Here is a 12,383-nt window from a genome sequence, read left to right on the forward strand (position 1 = left end):
CATAAGAAATGAACATAAACAATGGCGGTTTGGGGAAACGTGAAGATCGATACACTTAGGAGAGAGAGGGGGGTACTCACATCTTCAGGGGACACTGCAAGTACGCTTCTGCTTTTTCTCATCCTGGACAAGAACCAGAGGTCAATCCTCCCACCCAGGTAAATCCAGGCTGCTTCAGCAAAGCCAGACCTTAACATTGATGGGACAGAAAAAGAAGGAAAATATACAAGTCAGAGGTAAATTCACTCAAAAAAATAAAAACACACACACACACACACACATATATATATATATATATATATATATATATATATATACAGTATAATGTGGCGGACGCCCCTTCTGCATATGTTCTGGGGGAGAAGCCATGGGCTCCTCCTCAGTATCTCCCCTGGGATGCTTGGTGGCAGCCTCCCTGGTTGACGATGGTGCCTCAGGTTCCTGTAGGGTTCCATGGGAGATGGAGTTCTCCACAACCCTGTGGGGATCTGTAATGGCTGCCAGGGGTCTCTGAGCCCCGCTGGACTAATCTTCGGCCCCACCCAGGAGTGCAATTGGCAACAGGTGAGCAAGCACCGGGAACACTTCCGGGGGGGCCATAAAAGGAACCAGCAACCACCACTCGGAGCCAGAATCAGGAGGAAGAGGTTGCCTGGGAGGAGTGGTGCGGCCAGAATGGTGTATTTGTGGTGATTAGTTGCGCTTTATTTCAAGTGCTTTTGGGACTGTGTTGTGGCTGGAGGGATTACGGGGAAGACGTGCCCTCCAGCTGAAGAAAATAAAGTTAAAATAAGTTGTTATTTGTACACGTGCCTCTGGGTCAGTCTGCGCTGGGTCAGAATATCCCAATATATATTGTAAGAGAAGCAATAGACAATATAAAGGTTTAGGGTTTTTCCGGCCCCGTATATTGCAGACAATCCACAATATTTCAAAAAAAGAACAGGTCAAAATATAAACAAAACAGTTCATATGCGTGACGCCTTTCAGAGGAGTCGGCGGCCATTTTATAGAGGAGGGGCCGGAAGTGGAGGAATGCTGGGAAGGAACCGTGAGGGAGGATGGGACTGCTGACGTCAGGAAAGATGGCGGAGGAAGGGCAGAAGTGGACGTGGTGCGGGCAGGCTATGATGGCGGAGCGTCTCTTTTTCTGGAAGACAAAGGAGAAAGGTTAGTACCCCGCCACTCCCCGCCGGCAAACGTCTTTCGAAGCGGTTTAAGATCCGTCCGCGGCCTCCTACTCGCGCGTGCGTGACAATATCCATATAGTAGTAATGAAACAGGACAAACTTGTTAATCAATAAACAAACAGGTATCGCTAGCTAAGCAGAGTCAAGGTCCACTCCAACACGTGGCGAGAGGTAGAGCGACTCGTATAGAGGGACTCGGCCCCTGCCTGGCTCCCCACTCCTGACGTCATGCTTCCCGATCCCCTCAGCCTGCAGATTCTCTCTTGGATTCGCGCAAATAAATCTCTCCTGCACGCGAACTCTGATTCTTAGTGCAATGGGATAGCTTCCGTTTCCGAGGGCTTCTTACTATACAATATTTTGGATCTGTTATCAGGGGCGAGAATGTAGCTGTGATCTCTGTGCCAAAAATGTAAAAGGTTGGCAAGATATCTCTGGCCAAGCGGAAGGTTGGTGCACTCCAACGTCAAACGTTGCCACTGTATCTGATCGTGGTCAGCTCTGACGGGAGAGCAAACCATGGGTGGGGAGAAAAGCCAGTGACTGTGATATCTCTGCCAATCAGCAGGTGCCGTCTAAAACACACGTAGCTCTGATCTCTGTGTCTCAAAAACGTCAAACGTTACTCCTTAACAATCTGTAGATGATAATGTCTGCTGAACAAACAGGCATCGCTAACTAAGAGGAGGTGAGGTACGCTCCAACACATGGCGAGAGGCAGAGTGACTCGAACAGAGGCTGGCGCGTGAGTGTGGAGACCCCGTCTAGCTCCCTCGCTCTGGGATTCGCGTAAATAAATCGATGCCGCAAGCAAACTATGATTCGTAGTGCAATAAGAGAAGATGCAAAATCAACTGGAATGTTCAAGCAAATTATAGAAAAAAAACAATCTAAATCTGTCGAGTAGTTCTCTCGTGAAAAGCAGACAGAGACAGACAGACAGACATTGGATTTTATATATATACTAGACATTAAGCCTGTTACAATAACGGGCGCTAGAACAGTAGTGCATAAACATTAGTATGAACAGTCTATATTAAATAGCAAGGGACCTTGTATGTGGCTGTAATATGCGTCACTGTATTGTGTGCCTTTAATTTTCTCTCTCAGTAATACTGGTTTGTATTTTCGTAAAATGCCTGTAATTTTGTCTGACAGTAATACGGTGAAACCTCGGTTCACAACCATAATTTGCTCCAAAACTCTGGTTGTAACCCAATTTGGTCGTAAAAACGAAGTGATTTCCCCCATAGGATTGTATGTAAATACAACTGATCCATTCCAGACCGTATGAACTGTATGTAAATATATTTTTTTAAGTTTTTAAGCACAAATATAGTTAATCGTACCATAGAACACAGCACAGCGTAATAGTAAACTAAATGTAAAAACATTGAATAACACAAGAAAACTAACACTGCAAGAGCTCACGCTACAGCCTTACGACCCGCTTGCTAAAAACACTTTTTTTTAATGAGTTTTAAGCACAAGGAAAAAAATTAACATTTGAAAAATCCGTAATTTAATAAACAACCAAGAACAGTAACATTGCAACAATGCACGCGCACGCCTGTGTGTCTCTCTCGTGTGTGTGTCTCGCACACCTGTGTGTGTGTGTGTTCCCTGTGCAGGGAGAGACTGAACACGTGCTGTGTAGCCCCACACATGCGCACTTCACCAAAAGACACACACACGGACACCTGGACGCACACAGGGGTTTTATTAAAAAGGATATATATATATATATATATATAAATATATACACACACACACACACACGTATACAGAGTATATATATATATATATATATATATTGTGGAGGACTGTCCCATGCCGGTCAGCACCCCCAGGCCGCCAGGAGGAGCTCTCCCGACAGCAGGATCGTGCCCCGAGGTACAGCAGGGCTTTATGGACTTTGTAGTGTTTATACACAGCCCTGTTGGATACCTTGGGGACCACCAGGAGTCGCTGTGGAGGGGCTTATGGGCCCTGTGAGGCCGTATGATCCAGGAGTACGTCACGGTCACATGACAGGAAGAAATGTCGTGCTCCCGGGTTTAATAAAAAGACTGATTGCCCTGACCCGGAAGGAATTAGGAACTATGGATTGATGGGACAGAAACACCTCCAGGTCAGGGGCTATAAAAGGACGGTGCCTCAGTCCAGACACTGAGCTGTGCTGGAAGGTGGAGGAGCAAAGTGTCTGGGCAAAGAGGAGAGAATATTGTGTGTATTTAGTGATTAGTTTTGATTAGATTGTTGACTACAGTTATTATTGTGTTGGTGTATGAGTAGTGTGGAGGGTGCTTGGTGCACTGAAGAACAAAATAAAAAGTATTGGACTTTTACCCGGTGTCTGGAGTTGTACCTGAGGGTTCAAGGGAGCACTAGCGCCCCCTACTGCCACAATATACACACACACACACGTATACAGAGTGTATATGTATATATATATATATATATATATATATATATATATATATATATACACACACACGTATACAATATTATATATATATATATATATATACAGTATATATGAAACATTTTTACAGTACCAAAGTCTTTAGACCAATACGAAAGAAAACACCAGAAGGCCCTCTGATGAGAAGTGCCCAACAAAGCTTGCCAGTCCTCTCCACCTAATTTTGTGTTTACTCGTGTTGCTCATTTATTCCATGTGTTTGTGGCTATAATAATTTTCTACCCAGCTGTGTGAAATCTGCCAATAATGTCCTCATTTTCTAGATGAACTCAGTAACAGTTTGGATCCACTGGACTATTTCTCATTGTCATGCCACCACTTATTTAGAGCCACTTGAGCTTACGTTTGTCTCTCGACTAGGGGAGCGCAGTACACTGTGTAATAAATGGCATGAGGGACGTCTCCCTGCCAGGATGGACTCCCTTTTCTTAGCTTCCTGGAAGGCCAAGATGGCAAGGGACAGAAACAGTGGCAGACAGATACATGGTTATGAAAGGATAAACAAATAATAATAATAATAATAATAAGTCATTACATGTATATAGCTCTTTTTTTGTGACTGAAAGCACTTTATATAGAGTTTGGGCAGCCACTTCATCACCTCCAGACGCTCACTACACATTCATTATTAGGTGGTGAAGGGTGACAGAGACAGCCAGTTAGAGACAGGCAATGGTTTGGGGGCCAGAATGGATGAGGCTGTGATGTGCAATATAAACAGGGCATCAGGATATACCCTGCTGATTGCAAAAGATGCCCAGGGATCTTTAATGACCGAAGAGAGTCAGGATCTCAGTTTTATCTCATCTGAAGGACGGTGCCATTTTTACAGTGCAGTGTCCCCGTCTCTGCTCTGGGGCATCTGGATTGACATTCAAACCACAGGGTAAGCGCCCCCTGCTGGTCTCACCAACAGCTCTTCCAGTAGTAACCTAGAGGGTCTCCCATCAAATTACTGGCCAGGCCGAAACATGCATGTGGTAGGGTTGATGATAGATAGATAGATAGATAGATAGATAGATAGATAGATAGATAGATAGATAGATAGATAGATAGATATGAAAGGCACAATATAACAGATAGATAGATACAGTAGATAGATAGATAGATAGATAGATAGATAGATAGATAGATAGATAGATAGATAGATAGATAGATAGATAACTATATGACGGACAGATATATTACATTTTAATAAGAAAAGTACTTTATAAGAGACAGCACAGACAAAGGGATGTTGAAGGCCCAGTACAACAGGCGGACAGATTGATTCCGGGGGGCACTGCCATGTTACAGTAGCCAACGCACAAAATCAATGCAGCATGTAATCAAGATTTGCCAAAAGGATAATAGGCCTACAGTGTACTTGAAATGAGCACACTGTATTAAAATGAGAAAGAACAATATTCCTGATAAAGTGTCTCTATGCTGACAGTATGAAGGATACAGCAAATACAAATTGTCAGCACTGACAGACCCAAGCAAGAGCCCAGAATTCAGGGTTTTATTTCAGTGTTTTTTTTTTTACTCAATAAGTGCCTAAGGCAAGGGACAATAGATAAAAATACACAAGAATCTAAGAGACAATAAATAGCTGATATCAATAAAAATAGAATAAACAACAAATGAAGGTTACATAAAAGATCATGTACTTTTAAGCTTAATCAAATCAAATGGCCAGAGGTGGAGGTCCGCTGGGCGCAGAGCTCTGCTTGATACACAAGGATCGATCCAAACTGATTTGCCATCAGACGCTCTGAGAGCTCAGGATGGCGGCTTCAACCGACTGTGCTGCTCAACTGAGGCCCAAGGCAGATGAGCTGAAGGTGGGCTAATTTTAGACGGGAGCCTCGAGCGGATGTGTGTGTTTGGGTTATAATCTGACAGGGTATTAAAAACAGCCACATCTACAGCATAAAACTATAAAGACTGGGGCCTGTAGGGGGCGTCTTGCAACCCCAAACAACCAATCCAGGAGTCCAAAATGACAAGGCAAAATAAAAGGCTTTAATAACAAAACCTCAGTATGTTATACAGGGCAGACAACAGGATATTAATAAACACCTCTGCCCCCAGAGCCTAACTAAACAATGGTAACACGTTTCCCCTGCTCACCTTCCACTATTGGGGTCTCCCCTTCCTCCCTCTGTCCAGATAAGCCTTTGTCACCAGCTGCCTCCCAACACTAAGCTCGCACTTCAATCACAGGGAGCGAGACCCTTTGATACTGTGCCCCAACTGGTGTTGTATCACTGGGGCTCCCCCTAGTGGCACCAGAGATTTCCTCCACGTCAGCTGCACTACAGAGGTGTACTGAAGAGATTATTTATCCCCCCCAAGTACACCCGTGAGGCCACAGGACATTCCCACCCTCTGCTGGTCAATAAGAGTAACTTGACAAAGAGGAATGACGGGCAGAGCTGTCAAAGTGGCGATGCAGCCTCACAGAGAGCAAAAAATCTTAAATGAATTGAGGACATCAAGGAAAATGGCAGAGAGGAAGGACACTGCAGATTTGAGGCCAAGACAAATGGAGCCATAGAAGTTCAGTTTGGAGTACCATTTGTAAAATGAGCTCCCAGGATTGATGTCCCATATTTAATCAGATGCAGGGTGGGTGAGTGAATATCGTTTCTTTCTCTCTGTTAAATTAAATGATTTTTTCGAATGTTTGTCCCTGTGATTTGTTACTTGTCAGAGCAAAAGTTATTCTAACGGGAAACTGTAAACGTTTTGGAACGGCAGATCAAGATCTCCGTTGGTGTCTAATGTTATCCCCTGATGATGTACTACGTTACCTTTCTTGTCGCCTGTTCAAATTTTACATGTCAGAATCGTTCGACCAATTTTGAATACAACTAATCTTGTCCTACTGCACAGCCCATCACTCAGACATAAATTATACACATTAACATTACGATACATCCTCCTTCCAACAGTGATTTGAAGACCAGAAGGTGTTAATGGTTGTAGATATTCTTCGTGATATTGTAAGTTGATGTTTTCATCTTCCGCACCATCACCACCAACTGTTTCAGCAGAGTCTATTGATACACATTTAAACAATTTGCCGTGTAACCAATCGACAATTTTCACGTTTATTCGTTTGACTCCCTCGTTTCTCTGTGCTAGGATTGCCCGTGTACTCATTTCTTCGGTTGAAAACCCTTCAGGATGAAATACTTCGATAAGATTTGGACATAATACGTCTTCTTTTATTGGGAACTTAAAGTGAGGAAAACGTAAAAATTTATCAGAGCTGAGAGTGCAGGAAGTGTGTCTGACAAAGGCATTCCCACCAATGAGAGGAGCGCGGCCCGTTAACCATGAATGGTTGAGAGGAGGGCGGGTCTTGAGAAAATCTCTTGGCAATAGTCTCGTCTCAAGATTTTTTTTTTTATAATTGAGAGATTTCGTCCTTTGGTTATGCCCCTCGTGTTTTGTGGGCAGGGCCACCTGCCAATCACCACTAGGAACAGCCCTCCATCCTGTTTAATGGCGGGCCTCCCATGATTCCTGGCGGTGCACTGAACGCGTTCTAGAGGAGAGTGTTGTGGTGAGTTACTGTGCGTTTGCTTTGCTTCATGGTTTCTGGATTTTCAAACCCTGTGTGTTATTTTTGACTTCGCCTCTCGTGTTTTCTGATTTTTTGAACCTCTGCTCCATCCTGACTTTTGTATTAGGACTGCGTTATTTGATATTTTTGAACCTCTGCTCAGTTTCGACTGCTGCCTTTGGATTCTGTTTTTTGGACTTTGTCGGCTGTGTCCGCCTGGTCTCTTCAGACCTCTCCTCGTGCTTGCACAGCCATTTTTGTGATAGTAAACCTTTTATTTTATTTAAGCTTAGTCTTGTGTCTAGTCGGGGTATTTTGACAGTGTTTAACCCCACTAGTGGGCAACCCTTTAAACTGTTTTTGCAGCTGTGTTCTTTTCAACTCAGACAACTCCACAACAAGCTGCATCTAAGCAACTATACAAAATGGCCAAATGACTGAGCTTCACCGTTAACAGGTGCATCAAGTCGACACATGGCCATGCAGTCTCCATGAACAGTACAGTGGGTCGCACTGAAGAGTTCAGGGGACTTTGAATGTGGAGGCCACCATTTGGCACAAGTCAGTATGTGAAATTTCTACTCCAGTCACCCGTAAGTGTCATTATGGTGAAGTGGAGACACTGAGGACTGACCACGCAAACCCAAAGCCCGGGGTCACCGAGTGCTGAAGCTCAAACCTCATTAAAAAGATACAAAAAAAAAAAAAATGGCCTCTCCACTATGGCATCCCGCACAATTGAGTCTCAAACTGCCCCTGGAAGCAACATCAGCCCAAGAACTGTGGGTCTGGAGCTTCACGAGATGGGTTTCCATGGCCGAGCAGCGCACACAAGCCTAAGATCACAATACACAGTGACAAGCGACTCCGGAGTAATGGTGTTGTCTGGAGTGGCGAGTCACACTTCACTACCTGCAAGTCTGATGGGTGAACCAGAGTTTGGCGGGTGCCAGGAGGACGCTACCTTCGGGACTACACATTGGTATTTTGGTGGAGGGAGGATAATAGCTGGGTTTGGGCAAGGACCCTTGGTCCCAGTTTAGGGAGGGCAGCATGACTGACTGTGCCAGGTCTAGAATGACATGAACTCCATGAGCCCTGACCTCAAATCTGCTGCACACAACTGAGATGAGACAGAACGCCGACTGAGAGCCAGGACTACTCGACCTCCCACTCAGAGGGCACAGGTAGTCTGCGGAGTCAGAGAGGTGGACACACGCATGCCGAGCTTCTAAACTTTGACCCCGATGTAGCCAATCTGAAGGACCACCTATGCTATGCCAACAATGAAGACGTCGTGAAGAATGCTTGCACAAGACAAAAAGGGCACAGAAAATCTTTGTGAATGTGCCAACAAGTGGATTAACGGTCGGAGGGGGGATTATGATGAAAAACAGTCACGCACTTCGTTTTTATAATCTTAGCGAGTTGGGGGCAGTTGTGGGGTGCTCCTCTGCACCCCCAGTCGCGTAGCCCGACATTCCCAGCGACTCACACAGACCAGTCGGCGACTGTCGTAAGGGTGGCTCCTGCGTTGAGAGAACTGAAGAGCGCTCAGCCAGAAGTACAACGCATGTATACACGAGGAAGAACGAACATGACAGTTCTGGGCCTGGCAAACAGGGGAGCAGCTCGTCTGTCTGATGTTGCATAATCTTACTGTATGTCTCATGACAGAACAGAAAAAGGAAACAGAGGGTAGAAAGTGCCCACCGAACTCACTGCACCTGTGAAGCCTTCACACAGGATTCGACGGAAAGCCAGGTTTTCTTGTGCAATGACGGCATCTGAACTCATAAACACTCTTTTGGCTGAATGGACACACACATAGACACACTCCATCCACCATCTTGTGGAAGACTGGGGGCTCTTATAACCACAAAGGGGGTGCTGACTCCAGATGAATGCCCACGGCTTTGGAGTGGCATGTCCAACAAGCTCACATGCTGCAGGTGTGACGGTGAGGTGTCCACAAGACCAAAGGCCGAAGAAGTCAGCGTCGTCCACCAGGAACTGCACAGCAAAGTGTTAAACAGAGGAGAGGCACGCAGGGTCTACACAAATGTGTCAGCTTCTAACATTACTGAGTTGTATAACAGATGCTTTGCCTCATAAACCCTGAGTGGAGTTTTAATACGGACCCTCCATCAAAGTGAGATATGAATCTGCACAACAAACACAGCAGTCATTTCCCTTCAGTTCGTCAGACTCAAATCAACAATTTACTTGGGCCCTGCTGCCTGCTGATTGCAATTCAGTTTTATTCATATTACAGTTTAGAGATGCTCAACAGAAACGCGCGAGAGAGCAAAGCGGCCATAAATGTCAATAAAGCACAACTGCTGCCTGATGATTCTCATCAAGTTACTGACAGATCGACACAAGTGAAGAATCGGCTTCTGTGCACATCTGTTCATAAAGTGTTCGTTGTGTAATGAGGGCATCGAGTAACGGGGACACGACATGGGCAGCACGGCGGGGTGAGGGTAAGGCAGGGAAAAATAAATAAATAAATAAAACAAACACCCGAGATGATGGAGCACCGTGTCCATTACAGGCTCCGCTTACACACACACACTTATCTGTGGGATGTTAAAGATAAGCCTGGAGTATCTACAAAAAAAAAAAAAACACCGATACAGGGAGAACATGCAAGTGCCACACAGGAGGTGAACAGGCTGGGATTAACACTCGGGGGCTACACCCACGGGGTGGCAGCGCTCACCCTGCTCCACCCCTAAATAACATTTAATAAGAAGAACAAGAACAAGAACAAAAATAAGAAGAACAAGAACAAGTAGAAGAACAAGAACAAGTAAAAGAACAAGAACAAGTAGAAGAACAAGTAAAAGAACAAGAACAAAAAGAAGAATAAGATCAAGAACAAGTCGAAGAAGTAGAAGAACAACAAGAACAACAAGAACAAGAACAACAAGTAAAGAACAAGTAGAAGAAGAAGAAGAGCAACTCGTGCACGCGTCACGTTAATTTCCGAGGACGTGCTCAGAGGACGCGTCAATTGAACGCTTTGGAACGCGTGGCAGCCATGATGCGTGCAGTCCGTGTTCTGAGCGTGAAGTATAAACCGGTCCTAACACCCTCACACAGGAATGGGCCTTATCGGGCTGCATGCTAATGGCTGAAAGAAAATGGGGTAAACTAGCAATAAATTGGGCTGGAAAGTCGCCATCGAGTCTAATCTAACTTAACATCTCCTGCGACTTCTTGTCGCGTGACACTCAGGCAACGAGATCAGCCACGGCCATCATCAAGTTTGACATCCCCTCGAACTAGAAGTCGTGTCATGTGACACCGACCCGGACCACACCTTGTCACTATTAGTCTTTGATTCTCCTGTGCCACTTAGCACATCGGGTGACAAGTGTTCTCCAGGGTTTTCGTTTTTTTTTAATTATTAAAGGTCTCAGCTCCATCCCAACTGATGTTCAGCACCTTCAGGTCTCGCACCGTCATTCTCCTCCAAGTGTTTCACTCCAAGTGGTCGTTTGGCATCGGGAGGTACCCATGTCACTGCTGTCTTCAGGCTCTCAATTCGAAGGACGTGGCTGGCCAGTCGGAGTCTTCTGATGGCAATGTGGAGTTTGCACAAGCCACTTCTTCGTAGGACCTCATCGTTGGCGATGTGATCGTAGGATCTCATCTTGAGAATTTGCTGTAGGCACCTGTGCTAGAAGACTTCAAGCTTCTCGTTGATACTTGGTGATGCCTTAAAGGTTTCACTGGCATAAATGGCCACAGGAATCACAACGGAGGTAAGCAGGTGAAGCTTGATCTTCAGGGTGAAAGACAGTGAGGATGAACTCTGCCATTGGCAGCCCCAAACCCGACGCACAAAGGGGTGTGGGGTTGAGCATCAGACTAGCAACCCATCCTCATAAAAACCACAACTGCTATGGAGACAACAAGCAGAATCCCTCTTGTCATTATGAAAGATATTAAATAAAATGACAATAAAGACATTACTCTGCTGAAGCTGCTCCACCCAACCATAAAGGGTCTCGGTTAAGCTGGACCCCCATACCTAGCAGCACTCATACTAGGCTGATTAGCCAGCCTGGAATAGGGATGGGGGTGCTTGGCAGAGAAAAGCCCACTCACAGATAGAGAGAACGTGCAAACACCATACAAGCTCAGGGGACCAGGCCGGGATTTTGAACCCAGGAAGTGGAGCCCATGACGAGGCAGCTCTGTGCTCACCACCGCGCCAGTACGCTGCCTACATTCAGCTGACGTTAAAATTAACAAAAGGTCAGTGCAAGCTGCACAAAATTACAAATCAAGACGTTCACCACTTGAAAGGCATGTTGGCTACACTTTGGATAAACCGCTTAATTAAATTAGAGCATGCCAGCTAACACATGGCACGTATGCCAGCGCTGGCGTCAATAAACAAACTGGCATGAAAGGCCCAGCTGCTAAAAGCACAAGCTCGATTTCCATTAACTACTAGTAATCGATTATATAAGCATCAGATGAATAAAGACCCCATTACAGGCCGGCGCCAGTTAGAGTTAATATTCTGAGTATACTGTACATGGGAAAACACTTAGCACTCACATCACCACATTTACACAAGAATACGAGTGTAAACATACAAAAGTATACAGTATATTACATTCGATTATATAAGATTATATAAGAGAGAGAGAGAGAGAGAGAGATAGAGAGAGAGATAGATAGATAGATAGATAGATAGATAGATAGATAGATAGATAGATATAGATATGAAAGGCATTAAGATAGATAGATAGATAGATAGATAGATAGATAGATAGATAGATAGATAGATATGATAGATAGATAGATAGATAGATATGAAAGGCACTATATGACAGATAGATAGATAGATAGATAGATAGATAGATAGATAGATTGATTCATCCATCCATCCATCCATCATCCAACCCTCTATATCCTAACTACTGCTTGCACCCAAATTTGATGCCCGGCTGCTTCCCTTTGTTCTGGAAACTGGGACACTCGGAATGTCAGAAAGTAAATACTAGAACAGCTGGCAATTTCCACTTGTGAGGCTGGAGCATGGAGTGTAAGAGCAGTGCTGTCCCATCCATCAAACAACTGGGATATGATCTGGACTTCTGGCCATGCTTTTCCTGGGTGATAGCTATAG

At 44.8% G+C, this 12,383-nt stretch overlaps 1 protein-coding gene across 1 annotated transcript in view; it reads right to left on the minus strand.

Moving 5' to 3' along the window:
* pde4ba (phosphodiesterase 4B, cAMP-specific a) overlaps nucleotides 1-12,383 on the minus strand; it is a 594,195-nt gene that overhangs the window by 406,314 nt on the left and 175,498 nt on the right. The window contains exon 2 of the mRNA XM_039734542.1: nucleotides 81-189. Coding sequence (XP_039590476.1) covers nucleotides 81-122 — 42 coding nt within the window. The 5' untranslated portion in view covers nucleotides 123-189. The remainder of the gene's footprint in view (nucleotides 1-80; nucleotides 190-12,383) is intronic.

The sequence above is a fragment of the Polypterus senegalus genome, chromosome 14, assembly GCF_016835505.1.
Source record: "Polypterus senegalus isolate Bchr_013 chromosome 14, ASM1683550v1, whole genome shotgun sequence".
Taxonomy (NCBI): Eukaryota; Metazoa; Chordata; class Cladistia; order Polypteriformes; family Polypteridae; genus Polypterus; species Polypterus senegalus.